At 41.2% G+C, this 22,220-nt stretch overlaps 1 protein-coding gene across 2 annotated transcripts in view; it reads left to right on the plus strand.

The window, feature by feature from the left end:
• Positions 1-22,220, plus strand: part of ccdc186 (coiled-coil domain-containing protein 186) — a 129,656-nt gene that overhangs the window by 81,420 nt on the left and 26,016 nt on the right. For both annotated transcript variants that reach the window (XM_036955616.1, XM_036955617.1), the window contains exons 12-13: positions 5,199-5,388; positions 16,577-16,657. In XM_036955616.1, the coding sequence (XP_036811511.1) occupies positions 5,199-5,388; positions 16,577-16,657 (271 nt within the window). The remainder of the gene's footprint in view (positions 1-5,198; positions 5,389-16,576; positions 16,658-22,220) is intronic.

Consider the following 22,220-nt stretch of genomic DNA (forward strand, 5'->3'; position numbering starts at 1 on the left):
AAGAAGGAAAGAAATTCCACAATTTAACTTTTAACAAGGCACACCTGTTAATTGAAAAGCATTCCAGGTGACTGCCGCATGATGCTGGTTGAGAGAATGCCAAAAGTGTGCAAAGCTGTCAAGGCAAAGGGTGGCTACTTTGAATAATCTCAAATATAAAATATATTTAGATTTGTTTAACACTTTTTTGCTTACTACATGATTCCATGTGTTATTTCATAGTTTTGATGTCTTCACTATTACCCTTGAATGAGTAGGTGCGTCCAAACGCTTGACTGGTACTGTATATTTCCATACTGAGGTTGGAATAGTACTGTGAATTAGTTCACATGATGATAATGCGCTTTTAAGATTGCCTGTGGCGGTCATGACATTTTGTCTGCCGGTTATTTTTATGCAACAGACTGCCGGTCTCATGGTAATTGACCGTTAATTAACATACACACGTTTAGCATCTCCAGGCCTCTATGCATACAAGCAGCTGAACTTTGGAACATCTACATCTACTTGAAGCAAAACTGAAAGAGATTCTGCTTATAAACAGGGCAAGGGCAAGGGGACCGGGGACAATAGTTTGGTTAAACAGTACAAATATGACTTACGCAGATCAATCAAGATGGAGAAATACAAGCATAGGGACAAAGTGGAGGAGCGATTCAGCGGGTTGGACACAAGGCCTATATGGTAGGGGCTCATAACGATCATGGTATAAAAAAAAGAAAGCCAGCCACATCACGGACATGTTCAATCTCTCCCTAGCTCAGGCTACCTGCTACCTGCTCCAAGATGTCTATCATCCCGTGCCCAAAAAGGGAAAGTAACTGAACTAAATGACTACCGACCAGTAGCAGTCACTTCAGTTATGATGAAGTGCTTCAAGAGACTAGTCAAAGATCATATCGCCTCCCTCCCCAACACACTTGACTCTCTCCAATTCGGCTACCGCACTGACAGATCCACGAACGATGCAATCGCCATTGCGCTGCACACTGCCCTTAGCCACCTGTACAAAAGGAATGCATATGTAAGGATGCTGTTCATCGACTACAGCTCGGTCTTCAATATCATAGTGCCCTCCCTATAAGCTCATTACAAAGCTCACTTCCTGACAGGCCGCCCCCAGGTGGTGAAGGTAGGCAACATTACCTCCGCGACACTGATTATCATCACGTGGACCCACAAGGGTGCGTCCTCAGTCCCTGTATACCCACGACCGCATGGCCTCACACAGTTCCAACTCTATCATCGAGTTCGCTGACGACACAACAGTAGTAGATCACCATCAATGACCATCAATGACGAGACAGCCTACAGGAGGAGGTAGGCACTCTGATTGCGTGGTACCAGGTAAACAACCTCTCCCTCAACGTTAGCAAAACAAAGGAGCTGATTGTGGACTTCAGGAGGAACCCGGCTGGACACGCCCTCATCCTCATCAACAGGGCAGTCGTGGAGACGGTCAATAACTTCAAATTCCTCGGCATACACATCTCAGAGAAGCTGAAATGCTCTAATCACACGGACACCGTTGTGAAGAAGGCACTACAGCGCCTCTTCAACCTCAGGATCCTGAAGAAATTCGGCCTGTCCCCGAGGACCCTCAGTGTTCTACAGTAGCACCATCGAGAGCATACTGTCGGGCAGCATCACAGCCTGGTACGACAACTCCACCGCCGTGGAACACCTGGTCCCCCTGCTACTCCGCCTATGGATGTATTTTATTGTTTTTATTTCACTTGGTCCCCACACCCCTTCAAGGGTCATGTTGCTCTCCCTATGGTCATTCTCACCCACCCCCTCAACAGTCTTTACTCTGCCTCTACCCCAATGGACATTTATTTATTAATCACTGCCACAGTTATTATGTGTATATTTCTATTATTGTTTTTGACTCTGAATCTGAAAATATACACCATCACAATAAATCCATTATTTATTTTGGTCAGGTCTGAAGAAACATTTAACGAAAAACAGTACTGTATGTTATCTGGCTATGCTCCATGACAGGTTGTAGGCTTGTTCATTTAGCTGACAAGATATTATATTATTTTTATAGTAAGAAAAATATAATTGAATTAAAAATACAAAGGATATTATTCCCATTTTGGAGCGAGTGCACATACAGTACTGTTGAGCGTAAAAGTGCTCATTTGAAACAGGTCCTATACGCTAGACTTAGGGTTATTTGGCAACTTTAGTTGTGAACGATACAAACCTTAGAATGTCTTAGAAATCAAAACATATACGGGCTGCATGATGCAACTATAGGCTATTGATGATATGATACATTTGCAAAAAACCTTGTGCTCTGTTCCTCGTCTCAGGTGGCACAGCTGTTCTCTCATCAAGTGATCATATGTTCACCCATCTTACTATTCTCAATTTAATCTTGTCTTTACTAGTATGTAATATTTAGAGTGGCCCATTTATCAAATGGGCAGGGGAAAAAGACATGCACTCGAATAGCGAATGGAGGCCACACGGTTTCCTACCGGTCCATTTTTCAATGATGCCCACTTCGGTGTTATAGCGGAGCTGTACTTAAAATCAGCTGAGAAATAAATATAAGAACACTTATTTCTCTCCATGCATCAACCACTGTTTGAGGAGCATGCTCACACTGCGCAACAGGTGATATTTATTAATATGCCATGGGCTCTCCAAACCCTGTTCCTACAGCTACCCAGTACTTAATTTGGAAAACCAAGTGAAACATCGATAGTAACATGTTTGGGAACATCGATAGTAACATGTTTTTGCAACAAAACCTATTTCACTAAACGGTTGACAGCCCCTCTGCACGCTCGAGAAAGGAATAAAGGAGAGAGAGGAAATGGAAACGTGGTGGTGATAGTTTTGGCCCCGACAATTTTTTTAAGTAACTCACAATTTCCCCTAAAAATAAGTTGAAATTGAATGAAGTATTTGGTCTCGACAGATCTTTATTTTACTGTTAATATTACAGAACCTTTGTTTTTGATTCAGAACTTAATATATAAATTTAAATCAGAAAATAATTATTAACACCCTAGACTAAATACAGTGGTTTGTCTGTTAAAAGTTGCAATGTACTGTGGCGCAGCTTGCATGGTGCCACAGAATTCTATGGCACGTTAATTAAGTGCCATTAAGTGAACCACTGGTACTATTAATGCTAGTTTGACCACCAGAGAGCATCTTTGAGAAGCATTTGATAGTCTGCAATAGTGGCTGTACTAGAGAATGCAAGCACGCGGGAGACCGGCGTTCAATTCCCCGACGGGGAGGAAGAAGTAGGATGTCCTTGTAAATTAGAATTTGTTCTTAACTGATTCCATGTTTGTTATTTCATAGTTGTGATGTCTTCACTATTATTCTACAATGTAGAACATAGTAAAAATAAATACAAATCCTGGAATGAGTAGTTGTGTCCAAACCTTTGACTGGTACTTGCTTAATTAATTTGATTAATATTATGGTGTTTCTATTCCAAGAAAAACTAAAAACCCTCTGGATTTCCGTTAGGATGGAATGGAAAATATGGCACTGTACAACGTGAAGGTCGGGAGCACACTACTGGGCTATTTAGCTAAAGAAGCTCCGTGTCGTGCGGGCATGCCGGAGACTGGGGTTCAATTCCCCGACGGGGAGGAAGGAGTAGGCTGTCCTTGTAAATAAGAATTTGTTCTTAACTGACTTGCCTAGTTAAATAAAGGTTACACTAAGAGCATAACATTTCTACAGACTCATTTTCTAATTCTAGTCTAAACCAAGACCCAAACGGAGATTAAGTGAAAATAAAAATCTCATTATCAAGACCAGTCCCCATGCTTGTCTCAGAGCAGCGCGAAATGGTGGTAAAATAGTTGTAGGCTATTGCTTCAAATCCTATTGCTTCTAACTTCAATATGCTCTTTAAATAAATAAGACCTACACCACTTTTAACAGCACATTACTCAATACCAGTAAGACTCTTGTCGCTTATGGTATATCGAAAAATATTACGTGATTCTCCACCAATAATTACATATAGAGGATTGGAGGATATTTCTGTAATTCAGTCATTTTTATTCCCAATAGTAATTTGTTAACTAAATAAACATCGTCATTTTGAAAGAGTATTTTTATAATTATTTTATTAACGAAAGATGAAGATGTCATAAAGATGTCATTATTAGTTACATTGTTTTAGTTTGAACGTGCAGACTAGCACTAAGAACAGCGGGAACGTTTCCCTAGTCAGCGCCATTATTAGTGCAATGCCCCTTAGTGTTGCCAGTGTGGTGGGCGGCACGGGTATTGAACCAGCATCTGTAGCAACACAGCTTGCTATGCAGTGTCTTAGACCGTTGCGCCACTTATCTCCAATATATCGTCCATGTAAAAAAACCTGTCTGATCAGGATGAACAATATCTGGTAAAACCTTTTTTATGTGCTATGCATTTCGCCAGGATTTTCGCATCACAACATTGAAGTGTATGAGGCCTCCAGTTTTTAAATGAACTGGATCTTTATACTTACCACCTGGGTCCTGTTTTAGTAGTTATGAAATCAGGCCACCTTCTTGAGTACCTGTAGTAGGGTGGCTACTTTGAAGAATCTCAAATATAAAATATATTTAGATTTGTTTCACTTTTTTGGTTACTACATGATTCCATATGTGTTATTTCATAGTTTTTTTTGTCTTCACTATAATTCTACAATGTACAAAATTGAAAAAATAAAGGAAAAACCTTGAATGAGTAGCTGTCCAAACTTTTGACTGATATATATTTTTAAAAAGTTGCAAATTATTCCTGTACTGCCCGTTCCTGTGGATTGTCATTCCTTTCCTGTCCTGTCCCGAAATTTACTTTAGAATTTCATGCCCATTGCTGTAGGAGTCCTGCAGGAATCTTAAGACCCGCGGGACTCCCAAGGTAATATCAACCTCTAGCGGGAGGGCAAAGCATAATTTAACAATGCACTTATCTGTTCTACGAGTATCCCAAGTCTTTAATTACAAGAGTTTTGGTTAGGTACAACTTTAGTAACAATGGTTTTGAGAAACAGCTCAGATATAACAATGCTCCTATGAGCATTTTAATGATTTAGGAAACGGGGCCCAAGGATTGCAGACCTTCAGAATTGGAGCTGAGCACCCCTGCCCTTAAAAAAATGTGATTCTGTTTGTGTGTTTATCTTGTATTATCTGACTTATATTCAATGTATTTTGCAGACTGAGCGTCTCCGGAAGGAGGAGGCCCTGCGGCAGGATGAGGTCGAGGCTCTGCAGGCGGAGAGGGCCACGCTGCAGATGGAGACGGCCCAGCTGAAGACCCGTGTGGAGGAGCAGAGGGACGAGTTGCATACCCAGAAGAGGAAACAGGCGGCCAACATCAAGGACCTGACCAAGCAGCTAATTCTAGGTCAGAATCCGTCCACAGTCTAACTACATAGTTGATGGTGCGTCAGAAATCAACCACACTCAAATCAAGATGTTATCACAAGGTTAGAAACCTTCCACGTTTCAGACCTGGGTTCAATTACATGTGATGTATTCTATTTGAAAGTATTTAAAATTGAAATATTGGCAATTACCATCATCCAAAATTCCATGACCATCAGAGCCCTAGTTATGGTATGTAACCCCGGTTCTCTGAAGGAGTTGAGGGAGACATTTCACTATGGGAAATGGCCTTGTGTGGGTCATTCGCTGAAGACATATTCAATCTCGCCTAACAGGCAAATAAGAGATTTGCGGGTGTAAGCCTTGCCTGCCTATACTGTATAACACGCCCCAAGCCATGGATCCCTCGTGCAAGAGGGTCAATCTGGTGAGAAGTCTCCCTCATCCCTTTCGGGGGAACCTGCAGGTAGCTTAGTGGTTAAGAGCGTTGGGCCGGTAACCAAAAGGATGAAGCCCTACCCCGGGCAGGGTTGGCAAGCAATCAAACAATTGATCAAACAATATCCCAAGTATAAATACAGTAATGTAAGGGTAAAAACAATTTTTTCAGCTAAAATAGTTTTTTTTTTTTTGACTACTTGGGTTTTTTTTCTGCCTAGAAAAGTCTTGGGCAGACCGTCTAGGTGTAAAACAATTAATTAAAAATGACAAAAAATAAATAAGGTTTATATGTAAACAAACAGTTAAACCAGATAGGAGGTATTTAGAAAAGTTAAAGCTGCAGTATGTGACTTTTTGGGGCGACCTGAGAAATGTGCGTTTTAGATCTGATCTGTTGGATGTACTGACAAATTCTCATGGCTTATGGTAGAGAAATTAACATTACATTTTCTGGCAACAGCTCTGGTGGACATTCCTGCAGTCAGCATGCCAATTGCACTCTTCCTCAACTTTGGCATTGTGTTGTGACATAACTACACATTTTAATCGGCTTCATGATATGCCACACCTGTCAGGTGGATGGATTATCTTGACAAAGGAGAAATGCTCACGAACAGGGATGTAAACACATTTTTGCACAAAATTTGATTAGAAATAAGCGCATGGACATTTTCTTGGATCTTTAATTTCAGCTCATGAAACAAGTCAACACTTTACATGTTGCATTTATATTTTTGCTCAGTGTAGCTTTTAAAACCACAATTCTCTCTATTCCATGACAAAATGTGTAGAATTGGAGGAAATTAGGTTTAAAACAGCCAAATGTGTTCTTCCCTGCCAAGATGGGGGGGCCTCAACATTTTTATTTCCCAGGTCCCGGATCGAATTTGCAGCCCACCTCCCCACTTGAGCTGTGTCATGACATACCTGAACCACCTATTGAGATGTATCTTTTGTTAAGTAAATCGGTTGATAAATTAAGTGAAAAGGAGACACGAGTGAGTCTTTAAAATCCACCGTTTCTGGGGGTTCAAAGTGATGGGGGGGGGGGGGGGGGGGGGTCTACTAGGCTAACATATGGAATAGTGAGTGTTGCACATTTTACCGATACAATTTGAAAAACGGTTCGGTACTAGAATTGTTGTAACTTTCGGTACTGCTGTCAATTCATGTACGAATTGAGCACATCGAGTCTGTCTAGTAATTTGCCTGAATGTTCTCATGGGAGCAGGTGCTAGCCAGGCTACTTGCAGTTGCGCATGCAGCTGATAGTGTGAGACACTTTTGAGAAGCAAGAGAGAGGAGAGAGAAATTGCGAACAGCATGGCTCCTTCTAATGAAAACATCATACCTTTATGTCTGTAGTTTGACAAAACTGGCTGCAGAAGCGAACTATGGGATTACATTGATTACAGAGCTGATGAGGGCCAGCCCACAGAAACAACTAAGTAAAAGGTGAACAACGCAGTGCAGTGCACGGACGATTTAGTTTCTAAACGACATAGAAATCAATTTTACACATAGGCATTGTAACATGTTGTTATTCTACTAAATTATAATAATTTTTGTGTGACAATAGCTAGGTTTCCATGGGTTTCCATCGCATTTTCAACTCTACTGATGTTTTTCCTCACAAAAATATTGTGCTATATAGTTTAGTGCGCGCTCTGTTGGCTAGAGCGCACGTATAAGCCTACATGATGAGATTATTATGGACAAAAGAGCAAGATCATTTTTATTTGTTGAACGGCAGCCAGGCGTCAATGATCATGTCACCAGAATAAGACCCTCGATATTTATTGGAAAGCAGCATTAAGCTTTCATAACTTATTTCATCTGTATCCTAATGCACTGCATGCTTTCCTGGCGAGTTATAGTGTCATCGCGTGATTCTAAGTTTACTTCGATATGTTGGTTCTTATATCAATATTTATACATAAGTGTTTCCACCTATAGTTCTCGCATAATTCATTTTAATGACACTAAAGATCCCATCTAGTCTAGATTATTTTGTTTTGTGGACTTTTTGAAAGTCTACAGAATAATGTTCTGTTTCCATCAGGCCTGACATAAAATGTTTTATCTGACATGTACTTCACTCGCATAAAACGTTTGGATGGAAAGCTGGTTGTAGTCATGAATGTACATTCAGCATCACATTCATGTGAGAATTATAATATAATTACACAACCCAAAGTAATGGGAAATGCACTCATAACTTGACAGCAATATATTTACACTACTTTGCATTTGTCTGAGCTGCAGAGAAGAATGGGAGAAACTCCCCACGTTCTCATTTACAGCAACGACCTGGGGAATAGTTGCAGGGGAATAGATACAGGGGACATGAATGAGCCAATTGTAAGCTGGGGATGATTAGGTGACCGTGATGGTATGAGGGACATCTTGGGAATTTAGCTAGGACACCGGGGTTAACACCCCTACTCTTACGATAAGTGCCATGGGTTCTTTAATGACCTCAGAGAGTCATGACACCCATTTAGTGTCCCGTCAGAAAGACGACGCCCTACACAGAGCAATGTCCCCAATCACTGCCCTGGGGCATTGGGATATTTTTTAGACCAGAGGAAAGAGTGCCTCCTACTGGCCCTCCAACACCACTTCCAGCAGCATCTGGTCTCCCATCCAGGGACTGACCAGGTCCAACTCTGCTTAGCTTCAGAAGCAAGCTAGCAGTGGGCTGCAGGGTGGTATGCTGCTGGCAAATAATGAATCATAGGTCTAATGAATGTCATTTAACCCAATATTATGGCCATCAATTAGCAAATTAACCCTGATATGTATCAAATTACATTTAAAACCGTTTAGATGTAATTGTACCATTATTTTGTCTGCTCTTAGTCTCCGATATGGTTTGCATAAGGAAATTGATGGTATTTTTGTTTATTTAATATGGTGTTTTATTTTTGCAAGAAATTTCATGTAGAATAGAAATTATATTTATTTCTACCAGTAATCAACATACACTGAGTATACAAAACAAACTGTTCTTTACATGACAGACTGACCAGGTGAATTAAGGTGAAAGCTATGAACCCTTATTGATGTCACTTGTTAAATCCACTTCAATCATTGTAGATGAAGGGGAAGAGACAAGTTAAAGGATTTGTAAGCCTTGATACAATTGAGACATGTGAATAGGCAAGACAAAATATTTAACTTCTTCGATATAGGGGGAGCTCTTTTAATAATTGGATGAAAAACGTTCCCGTTTTAAACAAGATATTTTGTCACGAAAAGATGCTCGACTATGCATATAATTGACAGCTTTGGAAAGAAAACACTCTGACGTTTCCAAAACTGCAAAGATATTGTCTGTGAGTGCCACAGAACTGATGCTACAGGCGAAACCAAGATTAAATTTCAAACAGGAAGTGCCCCAGATTTTGAAGGCGCTGTGTTCCAATGACACCTTATATGGCTGTGAATGCGCCAGGAATGAGCTTACACTTTTTGTCGTTTCCCCATAGTGTCGACAGCATTGTGACGTATTTGTAGGCATATCATTGGAAGATTGACCATTTTACACTACATCTACCAGGTGCTCGCTTGGTCTCCTCCGTCGCAATTATTGCGTAATCTCCAGGTGCGTGTATTTTTCCATTTGCTTCCAAGGAGAAACCCAACTGCCACGAATGATTTATCATCGAATAGATATGTGAAAAACACCTTGAGGATTGATTCTAAACAACGTTTGCCATGTTTCTGTCGATATTATGGAGTTAATTTGGAAAAAAGTTTGGCGTTGTAATGACTGAATTTTCGGGGTTTTTTCTTAGCCAAACTTGATGAATAAAACGGAGCGATTTCTCCTACACAAATAATATTTTTGGAAAAACTGAACATTTGCTATCTAACTGAGAGTCTCCTCATTGAAAACATCCGAAGTTCTTCAAAGGTAAATGATTTTATTTGAATGCTTTTCTTGTTTTTGTGAAAATGTTGCATGCTGAATGCTAGGCTTAATGCTATGCTAGCTATCAATACTCTTACACAAATGCTTGTGTAGCTATGGTTGAAAAGCATATTTTGAAAATCTGAGATGACAGTGTTGTTAACAAAAGGCTAAGCTTGTGAGTGAATATATTTATTTCATTTCATTTGCGATTTTCATGAATAGTTAACGTTGTGTTATGGTAATGAGCTTGACGTTATGATTACGCTCCCGGATACGGGATTGCTCGACGCAAGAAGTTAAGTGCCTTTGAACGGGGTATGGTAGTAGGTGCCAGGCACACCGGTTTGTGTCAAGAACGGGAACACTGCTGGGTTTTTCACGCTCAACAGTTTCCCGTGTGTATCAAGAATGGTCCACCATCCAAAGGACATCCAGCCAACTTGACACAGCTGTGGGAAGCAATGGCATCAACATGGGCCAGCATCCCTGTGGAACGCTTTTGACACCTTGTAAAGGCGTGTTTTGGCCGCAGTAGACAGGCCTCAGTGGATAGGGTCAAAACCTTCAAGTTTCTTAGCGTGCACATTACTGAGGTCCTGAAATGGTCTCGGCACACCAACATCTTTGTGAAGAAGGTAAAACAGCACCTCTACAACCTCAGGCAGCTGAAGAAATTTGGCATGGCCCTAGACCGTCACAAACTTCTACAGATGCACCATTGAGAGTATTCTACAGGCTGCATCACCGCCTGGAATGGTTAACAGCTCCGCTCTCAACCGCATGGCTCTCCAGAGGGTGGTGTAAGCAGCCCAACTCATCACCGCCTGGAATGGTTAACAGCTCCGCTCTCCACCGCATGCCTCTCCAGAGGGTGGTGTAAGCAGCCCAACTCATCACCGGGGGCACTCTGCTTACCCTCCAGGTCATCTACAGCACCCGATGTCAAAGAAAGGCCAAGAGGATCATTATTAAGGACCCCAACTCATCACCGGGGGCACTCTGCTTACCCTCCAGGTCATCTACAGCACCCAATGTCAAAGAAAGGCCAAGAAGATCATTATTAAGGACCTCAACCACTCAAGCCACGGCCTGTTCACTCGGCTACCGTCTGACAGGAGACGGTACAGGTGCATCAGAACTAAGATGGAGATGTAAAAAAACATCTTCTATTACCATGACAGACAGTTTAACAGTCACCACTAGCCGGCCTCTGCCCAGTACCGTCCCCTTGATGCACACTCACTGACATTAAACACACACACAAGCTATCACACACACACGTCAAACCCTTGCACACACACTTACATACACACTCACACTCGTGCGCACACACAGCCAATCCTGCGGTCTCATGATATAGACACATTGAACCACTGGTCACTTCTGTTGTACATACGTATAGACTGATTTTGAGTACTGTTACAGTGCTATTTGGGTGGATGATTGGATTTGTCCCGGTGTTCTTGATTTCTTATATTTCTTATATATATTATAGAAATATTTTTTTCCTTATTTTAATTTTGACATTTTATTGCATTGTTAGGAGCTAGTAACATAAGTATTTCACTGCACCCTCTATTCACCTGCTGAACTGCGTACTCGTGATAACTTTTGATTTGATTAGTTGGCTACTAATATATCAAACTTGCCAGTATATTAACTATATGGTAGGTATAACTAACTACCCAACGTTTATTGACTTGATTATTCACGTCATTCTTAGTTTAGCTAAGTGGGATAGTCGTTGTAGTTTCCGATGGACATTCGGGGGCTTTCATGAATTGGCTCTGGTTATCTACTCCGATTTCAGTGTACAAGATTAGAGCGCAGAACAACTGATGAATTTACGAACGCTCAACACCTGATGAATATGGCCAGTTTGTCACCAACGCTCTGGATAATATGAAAACTGCTTATCCAGCTCTGCTAGGGCGAGTAAAATGGTCAGAGTGCAAGCTAGCCAACATGAGCCAGTTAGCTTGGGGGCTTGACTGCTGCTGTTAGGTCAGAACGCTGGAATCAACCTTACTCCTTGGCTAGAGCGTCCAGTGTGCGCTCCGAGAGTGAAACGCTCTGAATTTACAAACGCCCAGAGCGCACTCTGGCACTCAAGACTGAATTTAAGAACACAGCCGAAGTTGTAAAATGTCTAGCTAGTAATTTGTTATCCTAACAAGCTAGTGAGATGTTGCATAGCAACAGCATGAACTTCCGGTAGACGGGCAAAGCGCTCGCAAGCTCAACTGAAAGGATTGTGTTCGTTTACAGTATACTAAAATGAACTAATAATATATAGTATCTAGTGTATATACTCGTTAAGTATGTAGTATACAGTATGTTAGTATGGGTTTTCAAACACAGCTTTTGATTTGATTTGACGTGCGGCTCCCTTGTGCATGTGAGCAACTTGTCCCAGGAAGGGGAACTGCCCGGCCTGGTGATGTTGTACCCACAATAAAAAATCTGGACATACCCCAACCAAAAACCCCTCGATGATCGGAGGTATCCATACAATGCTGAGAGCCTGTACTGCAGCATTCAATGTCAGCAGAACGAACCCCGACGACTCAGTGGCGCACTACACGTACAAGGCAAGCAGGTGCAAGCTCCACAAATCCATTAGGAACGCAAAAAGACAACACAAACCCAAACTTGAATTGATGTTCGACAACTCAGACTCGTGAACACTATTGTTCCCTCCAAGCTTGACACCAAGCTGAGAGCCCTGGGTCTGGACACCACCCTCTGCAACTTGATCCAGGACTGCCTGACGGGCAGACAACAGGCGGTGAGGATTGGCAACACCTCCTCCACACTGGACTCTTAATACAGGGGCACCCCAGGAGTGTTTCCTCAGCCCTCTGCTGTACTCACTGTTCACCCACGACTGTATGGCTTTGCACAACATCAAGTTTGCTGACGACACCACCGTTGTAGGCCTGATAACCAACAACGACGAGTCAGCCTATAGGGAGGAGGTAGGTGAATTGGCATTGTTGTTCCAGGACTACAACCTCTCCTTTAACATCAGCATAACTAAAGTTTTGATTGTTGACTTCAGGAAGCAGAGGAGGGAACATGCTCCGATCCACATCAATGGGACTGCAGTAGAGAATCAGCAGCTTTAAGTTCCTCTGCGTCCACATCATTGAGGACTTAACATGTACCAACAACACCACAGCTCTTGTTAAGAGAGTGCAACAGTGTCGCTACTTCCTAAAGTGTCTGAATTGCTCGTCCAGGACGACAAGGCCCTCCAGCGTGTGGTGAAAATGGCCTAGTACATCACTGGGACTGTGCTCCCACCCATCCAGGACATCTTCTCAAAATGTTGCCTAAGGAAGGCCCACAGCATCAAGGACCTCACACACCCCAGCCACGAGCTGTTCACTCCCTTACTGTCAGGCAGACGGTATCGGAGCATGATGTCTGATACCAACAGGCTCAGAGACAGTTTTTATCTACAAGTCATTTCAACTTGCTCAGACTGCTGAACAATTGAACTGGACTGACCACCTGCTCTGATTTTCTGCACCTTAGCACACATGCAATCACTCATGCACACACACACCCACACAAACATACACACATATACAGTGCCTTTGGAAAGTATTGACTTAAAAAAAAAAAAAAAAAAACTTTACAGCCTCATTCTAAAATTGATTCTATTTTTTTTTTCTCATCAATCTACACACAATACCCCATAATGACAAAGCAAAACAGGGTTTTAGAAACTTTTGCAAAAGTATTAAAAATAAATAACTGATATACCTTATTTACACAAGTATTCAGACCCTTTGCTATGAGACTCTAAATTGAGCTCAGGTGAATCCGGTTTCCATTGATCATCCTTGAGATGTTTCTACAACTTGATTGGAGTCTACCTCTGGTAAATTCATATGATTAGGCATGATTTGGAAAGGCACACACCTGTCTTTTTAAGGTCCCACAGTTGACAGTGCATGTCAGAGCAAAAAACACTAAATGAGGTCGAATGGATTGTCCGTAGAGCTCCGCGACAGGATTGTGTTGAGGCACAGATCTGGGGAAGGGTGCCAAAACATTACTGCAGCATTGAACGTCCCCAAGCACACATTGGCCTCGGTTCTTAAATGAAATAAGTTTTGAGCTGGCTGCCCGGCCAACTGAGCAATCGGGGGAGAAGGGCTTTGGTCAGGGAGGTGACCAAGAACCCGATGGTCACTCTGACAGAGCTCTAGAGTTCCTCTGTGGAGATGGGAGAACCTTCTGAAGGTTCTCCCATCTCTGCAGCACTCCACCAATTAAGCCTTTATGGTAGAGTGGCCAGACTCCTCAGTAAAAAGCATGTGACAGCCCGGTTGGGGTTTGGCAAAAGGCACCTAAAGACTCTCAGACCAAGAGAAACAAGATTCTCTGGTATGATGAAACCAAGATTGAACTCTTTGGCCTGAATGCCAAGTGTCACGTCTGTAGGAAACCTGACACCATCCCTACGGTGAAGCATGGTGGTGGCAGCATGTTGTTTTTCAGCGGAAGGGACTGGGAGACTAGTCAGGATCGAGGGAAATATGAATGGAGCAAAGTACAAAGATATCCTTGATGAAAACCTGCTCCAGAACACTCAGTCTGGGGTGAAGGTTCGCCTTCCAACAGGTCAACGACCCCTAAGCACACAGCCAAGACAACGCAGGAGTAGCTGAAAATATCTGTGCGGCAATGCTCCCCATCCCACCTGACAGAGCTTGAGAGGATCTGCAGAGAAGAATGGAAGAAACTCCCCAAATACATGTGTGCCAAGCTGTAGCGTCATAAACATGCAAACATTAAAAAAAAAATTCTGAAGAAAGCTGCTAAACAGGCTCAAAAGCAAACAGACTTGTGAACTGGTGAAGAATGAGGGAACCAGGGCTTTCGGCCCGTTATATAGGATGGTGGGGCTTACACCCGCAAAGCCCTGATTGGCCTGTTGGGCATGATTGAATAAGGCTTCAGCGAATGACCCGCACGAGGGCGTTTTTTGTGCATTGTTTAATGTAGTCAGGGCAAGCAAATTGGCTTGTCCCAGTGGTGATGATTAAAGTTGTAGTGACATATTTTGGGGATTTAGAGAGAACTATTATTTTGAATGCTAGAAAGTAAACTAAATATTTAATATATAGTATAGAACAATGAAAACAAAGGTTATTAAAATACCTTTTCTATTTATTTTATATAATGGGGCTCCTGACTTCCCTAGTTAAATTAAGGTTAAATCAAAAATAAAAAAATAATAAAATGCTTCTAAGATTTGTAATTGGTGTAACCGCCTTGAAAATCACTAATTACAAAGATCGACAAGGACCTTGACCATTTCCTCCAGTGAGAATCTATAATCGTGGGATGGGTCTATATTAAAGAAAATGATTCGTTAATCATACATTTGAGCTTCCCAGTGATCATTTGGTGGTATTCTGTCTAAATGAAAAGGTTCTTTACTGTGTTACTCAATTTAAATTAAATTACATTGTGAGCAAAATGATTAATGAAATGACTTCACTAAATATTATTATTTTTTACCCCTTTTTCTCCCCAATTTCATGGTATCCAATGGGTAGTTAGTCTTGTCCCATCGCTGCAACTCCCATACGGACTCGTATGAGGCGAAGGTCGAGAGTTGTGCATCCTCGGAAACACAACCCAGCCAAGCCGCACTGCTTCTTAACACACCCGCTTAACTCGGAAGCCAGTCGCACCAATATGTCGGAGGAAACACTGTACTCCTGGTGACTGTGTCAGCGTGTGCCCGCCACAGGATTCGCTAGTGTGCGATGGGACAGGAACATCCCTGCCGGCCAAACCCTCCCCTAACCCGGACGATGCTGGGCCAATTGTATGGCTCCCCATGGGTCTCCCGGGCGCCGCCGGCTGCGACAGAGCCTGGACTGGAACTACAGCTAGCACTGCGCCACTCGAGAGGCCACTAAAATACATTTTTTACAAATGAATGTCCTTAGATTCTGTGGCTTCCATTTATGAAAATCCTCAATTACCTTAATTAATCCTACTGGTGACACAATGTTATCATGGTGGTAAATGTTAGTCATTAAGCATATTAGTAGATTTGGAGTCGGAAGATGTACCCAAATACATTTTAAATAAATACAAAATCTAGAAACTTCATTTTTTCCAAAATGCCATGCCCAAATACCACTGCTATTCAAGAACGAACTTAATACTAGGTCAGAAATGTATCACATTCTAACAAAACAATGAAGTTGCAGACTAGCATTGGGCTAAGCTGTTGGAAGGTAAGGATTTTGCTCCAGTTACGCTGTGAGATGGAGTGAGAAAGAGAGCGAGAGCAGGAGCTAGAGCGCTCAGGGACCCACTCTTAGGACTTTGAGAAAGACAAAGGTGGGGATATTTTTAAAGAGCCACACTGCTCCTTCTCTATAGGTGCTAATAGAAATTATTTCATGTCAGCTGCTCCTGGAGAAGCTCTTAGTTTAAGGTATTTTGACATGCAGTGCAGGCAGACTTTCTCACGGGACAAAGTACTATCATTGGTCATAAGCATTTGCCATCACTCTGGAATGACGTATACTGTTTCAAATTGAGGTTGGTGTGTGTGTGTGTGTCTGTGTGTGTGTGTGTGTGTGTGATCATGAGCATGTGAGGATGCATCTTTGTGTGTGTGTGTGTGTGTGTGTGTGTGTGTGTGATCATGAGCATGTGAGGATGCATCTTTGTGTGTTTGTGCATGTGATCGTGAGCATTCAAGGATGCATCTTTATACTGTATGTTTATGTGTTTTAGTGTTTTAGTGCGTGTCCCTTTCTGTGTGTATCAGTTTAATTGACCGGTGTGTTTCTCTGACTGTGAGCAGCCCGTAAGAGGCTGGAGCAGGTGGAGAATGGTGGCTGTGACCGGGATGTCAGCAGCATGGGAAGTCGCTCCAGCTCCTCAGGTATGTTCACTTGGCACCTGTTCATCTCTGACTACATTACTCACAAGACCTCAGTATACACATTCGGCAGACATATGTTGAATCAGTGTTCTTTGATGTGCCTGCAAAGCAATGCACAACTCTAGATTTCTTTCATATTATTATTAGGTGGGACTTGCACAGCAATAGTCCCGACTTTAGATCTTCGTCATACTTCTTCTTATTATTGTTCTTCACGCTACTCTTACATCATTTAAGCTGGAAACGTCTTTCAAACTTTGTAACGTGTAGACTGTGGATTTGGTTGCTTGCGTACAACGTTTTGATATCTTTTAAATTAATACACTTTTTTCTTTCTTTTGTCCATCTTCATTCACTGTAATGGGAGTTTTTTCAGCAGTCTAAAGCTCCCCACTTTGCAATCAACTTAGACAACAAGTTGGGGAATATTAAATCTTCCTGTACTTCTCTGCTGTTCAAAGCTGAAATAATAGCATATCATGTCATTGAGCAGCCCAAATGGAGACGTTGCTATGGATACCAGTACATTTCAATGCCAAAAAAGTGCCATAGACTAGAATGGTAAAAAAACAACGCTGAGATATTTAGACTGACCATACTTAGATTACTTGTCAAAAGATTTTAGAAACTATATATACTTTTTAACTATATAAAATACAATTTTATTTCTCACATTTGTACTTGTATTTATTTGGGATCCCCATTAGCTGCTGCTAAGGCAGTAGCAACTCTTCCTGGGGTCCAAACATATTAAAGCACTTACATATAAAACAAAAGATGAAACAGTACATCATATACTATTATTACACCACTACACATCTACAATACAAAATGTTTAATACCACCATACAACAATATCACAACGTGTGTGTATGAATGGGTCTGTACCTTTGTGTGTGTCTCTTCACAGCCCCCATTGTTCCATAAGGTGTATATTTATCTGTTTTTTAAAATCTGATTCCTACTGCTTGTTTTGACCATGACCGTTTACAATCTAGGGTTACTCTAAGCAGTTTAGTCACCTCAATTTCCAGATTATTCATTACGAGATGTAGTTGAGGTTTAGGGTTTAGTGAATGATTACTCCCAAATACAATGCTTTTAGTTTTGGAATTATTTAGGACAAACGTATACCTTGCTACCCATTCTGGTCTTCCTACTAGGGCACACTGCCTCAGTGCTAACCTTATAACTCTGGTTCATAGGCTCATGATTAAGCATCCAATAGCTGTAGGATCAACAGAGGTATTCAGGGAAATTAGAGGGACATAAATTACGTTACTTACATTGTGTCTTCCAATGCCCCAAGGATAATGTACATTTGATGCAGCATTATGACGACTCATTGTCACAATGGTAGGGATTAACTGAACTGGTCTTGGGTCATTGATAAATCATTGTTTCAACGCTGCCTTGAAATGCGTGGATGGAGTCCAGGAGCCAAGCTGCGCCTAATACAACAGGTGTAGACCTTCCCGAGAAATGCTTACTTACAAGCCCTTAAAACTTCTAATGGCTGAGATCCTGCTAACGGGATTGATATGACAACAGCCAGTGAAAGTGCAGGGCGCCAAATTCAAAACAACAGAAATCCCATAATTAAAATTCCTCAAACATACAAGTATTTCACACCATTTTAAAGATACACTTCTTGTTAATCCCACAACAGTGTCCGATTTCAAATAGGCTTTACGGCGAAAGCACCACAAACGATTATGTTAGGTCAGAGCCAAGTAACAGAAAAACACAGCCATTTCTACAGCCAAAGCGAGGAGTCACAAAAATCAGAAATAGAGATAAAAATGAATCGCTAACCTTTGATGATCTTCATCAGATGACACTCATAGGACTTCATGTTACACAATACATGTATGTTTTGTTCGATAAAGTTCATATTTATATAAAGAAATCTCAGTATACATTGGCGCGTTATGTTCAGTAGTTCCAAAAACATCCGGTGATTTTGCAGAGAGCCACATCAATTTACAGAAATACTCATCATAAATGTTGATGAAAATGCAAGTGTTATACATGGAACTTTAGATACACTTCTCCTTAATGCAACCACTGTCAGATTTCAAAAAAGCTTTACGGAAAAAGTTAACCATGCAATAATCTGAGTACGGCGCTCAGAGACCAACACAACCCGAAAAGATATCTGCCATATTGTGCAGTCAACAGAAGTCAGAAATAACATTATGAATATTCACTTACCTTTGATCTTCATCAGAATGCACTCCCAGATATCCCAGTTCCACAATAAATGTTTGTTTTATTCGATAATGTCCGTCATTTATGTCCAAATAGCTCCTTTTGTTAGCGCGTTTGGTAAACAAATCCAAACTCACAAAGCGCGTTCACTAGGAGCAGACGAAAAGTCAAAAAGTTCCGTTACAGTCCGTAGAAACATGTCAAATGAAGTATAGAATCAATCTTTAGGATGTTTTTAACATAAATCTTCAGTTATGTTCCAACTAGAGAATTCCTTTGTCTGTAGAAATGCAATGGAACAGAGCTCGCTCTCACGTGAACAAGCATCACCAGCTCGTGGCTCTCTGGCAGACCTCTGACTCATTCTCCTCTCATTCGCCCCCACTTCACAGTAGAAGCATCAAACAAGGTTCTAAAGACTGTTGACATCTTGTGGAAGCCTTAGGAAGTGCAACATGACCAATATCCCACTGTATCTTCAATAGGGAATGAGTTGAAAAACGACCAACCTCAGATTTCGCATTTCCTGGTTGGATTTCTTCTCAGGTTTTTGCCTGCCATTTGAGTTCTGTTATACTCACAGACATCATTCAAACAGTTCTAGAAACTCCAGAGTGTTTTCTATCCAAATATACTAATAATATGCATATATTAGCAACTGGGACTGAGTAGCAGGCAGTTTACTCTGGGCACCTTATTCATCCAAGCTACTCAATACTGCCCCCAGCCATTAGAAGTTAACCAACAATGCAGTTCAAGAAATAGACTTTACAAAATAAACTAAATTAGAAAATAAAATAAAAATGAACAGAATAAAATAAATAATAACAGTAACGAGGCTATATAAAGGGAGTACTGATACCGAGTCAATGTGCGGGGGTACAGGTTGGGGGCGTTCAATATAAAAAGTTTAGGTGGCCGTTTGATTAACACAACCATTTAAAATGTGCCTAAATTAACATGGGTTTGAATGAGAACCATGGCAATACAGAAATAGCAATTAAAAATGGTCCTGCTCCTTGGACAATTAAGCTACAAGATCAACTTTTACAATATTCAGGCTATCAAATTCTTTAACGCTTTTATAAACTGTAACTATCTACATTAGACGTATTCAAGCTAGAGATTCTAAACTACTTTGCTCATGTTCATAAGTACATTTTCTTAAACGCTTATCAACTAATAAGTATATATATTTGCATAAATTAGCATAACATGACTTACCAACAGTAACTCTTGAACTGTTCAAGCTAGAGGCACCAAACCAAAAATTCACATATTCAGGCTATCCTAACTTCAAATTCTTAAAAATGTTTATCAACCATCCATCAATTATTGAGTAGGAAGTATCTTCACTGTATAATGCTGAATTGTTGATACATTTCAATGTTAAACAAATGACTTTAAACATTAACACTACAATTAAAATGGCTGCTGTATTTGTGGCTATTTCCAGCAATGCAAAAACTAATGTCAAGGAAAATGAGACCTTGAGCAAGGTTGTGGGACAAAATGTCAAAAAAGGAGACTGTTTTACCTATTTTTATCATGAAAGAGAAATTCTGACAAAGGAGGAGGCCATAGCCAACCCCATTAAGGAGGATAATCTCTACCACAGTCTCATACATGAAACTCATCCAAACCATTTCAAATAGAATCTAACTTTATTTGTTAATGCGCCGAATACAACAAGTGTAGACCTTATCGTGAAATACTTACAATCCCTTGACTCTTCTTTAACTGCACTGTTGGTTAAGAAAATATTTACCAAATAAACTAAAGTAAAAATAACCAAAAAGTAACACCATAACATAACAATAACGGAGCTATATACAGGGGGTACCAGTACCGAGTCAGTGTGCGGCGGTACAGGTTAGAGGTCATTTGTACATGTAGGTAGGGATGAAGTGACTATGCATAGATAATAAAAAGTGAGTAGCAGCAGTGTACAAAACAAATGGAGGGGAGGTCAATGGAATAGTCCGGTGGCCATTTGATTAGTTGTTCAGCAGTCTTATGGCTTGGGGGTAGAAGCTGTTAAGGAGCCTTTTGGTCCAAGACTTGGTGCTCCGGTACCGCTTGCCGTACAGTAGCAGAGAAAACAGTCTATGACTTGGGTGACTGGAGTGTCTGACAATTTTATGGGCTTTCCTCTGACATCGCCTATTATATATAGTTGAAGTTGGAAGTTTACATACACCTTAGCCAAATACATTTAAACTCAGTTTTTCACAATTCTTGACATTTAACCCAAGTAAAAGTTCACTGTTTTAGGTCAGTTAGAATTACCACTTTATTTTAAGAATGTGAAATGTCAGAATAATAGTAGAGAGACTGATTTCTTTCAGCTTTTATTTCCTTCATCAAAATCTAGTGGGTCAGAAGTTTACATACACTCAATTAGTATTTGGTAGCATTGCCTTTAAATTGTTTAACTTTGGTCAAATGTTTCGGGTAGCCTTCCACAAGCTTCCCTCAATAAGTTGGGTGAATTTTGACCCATTCCTCCTGACAGAGCTGGTGTAACGGAGTCAGGTTTGTAGGCCTCCTTGCTCGCAACTGCCCACAACTGTTTTATGGGATTGAGGTCAGGGCTTTGTGATGGCCACTCCAATACCTTGACTTTCTTGTCCTTAAGCCATTTTGCCACAACTTTGGAAGTATGCTTGGGGTCATTGTCCAGTTGGAAGACCCATTTGCGACCAAGCTTTAACTTCCTGACTGATATCTTGAGATGATGCTTCAATTTATCCACATAATTTCCTGCCTCATGATGCCATCTATTTTGTGAAGTGCACCAGTCCCTCCTGCAGCAAAGCACCCCTACAACATGAAACTGCACCCCCGTGCTTCACGGTTGGGATGGTGTTCTTCGGGTTGCAAGCATCCCCCTTTTTCCTCCAAACATAATGATGGTCATTATGGCCAAACAGTTATATTTTTGTTTCATCAGACCAGAGGACATTTTTCCAAAAAGTCTGATCTTTGTCCCCATGTGCAGTTGCAAACCGTAGTCTGGCTTTTTTATGGCGGTTTTGGATCAGTGGTTTCTGCCTTGCTGAGTGGCCTTTCAGGTTATGTCGATATAGGACTCATTTAACTGTGGATATTGATACTTTTGTACCTGTTTTCCTCCAGCATCTTCACAAGGTCCTTTTGCTGCTGTTTGTTCTGGAATTGATTTGCACTTTTTGCACCGAGTACGTTCATCTCTAGGAGACAGAACGCGTCTCCTTCCTGAGCGGTATGACGGCTGCGTGGTCCCATGGTGTTTATACTTGCATACTATTGTTTGTACAGATGAATGTGGTGCCTTCAGGCATTTGGAAATTGCTCCCAAGGATGAACCAGA

This window comes from Oncorhynchus mykiss, chromosome 20 (assembly GCF_013265735.2).
Source record: "Oncorhynchus mykiss isolate Arlee chromosome 20, USDA_OmykA_1.1, whole genome shotgun sequence".
Classification (NCBI taxonomy): Eukaryota; Metazoa; Chordata; class Actinopteri; order Salmoniformes; family Salmonidae; genus Oncorhynchus; species Oncorhynchus mykiss.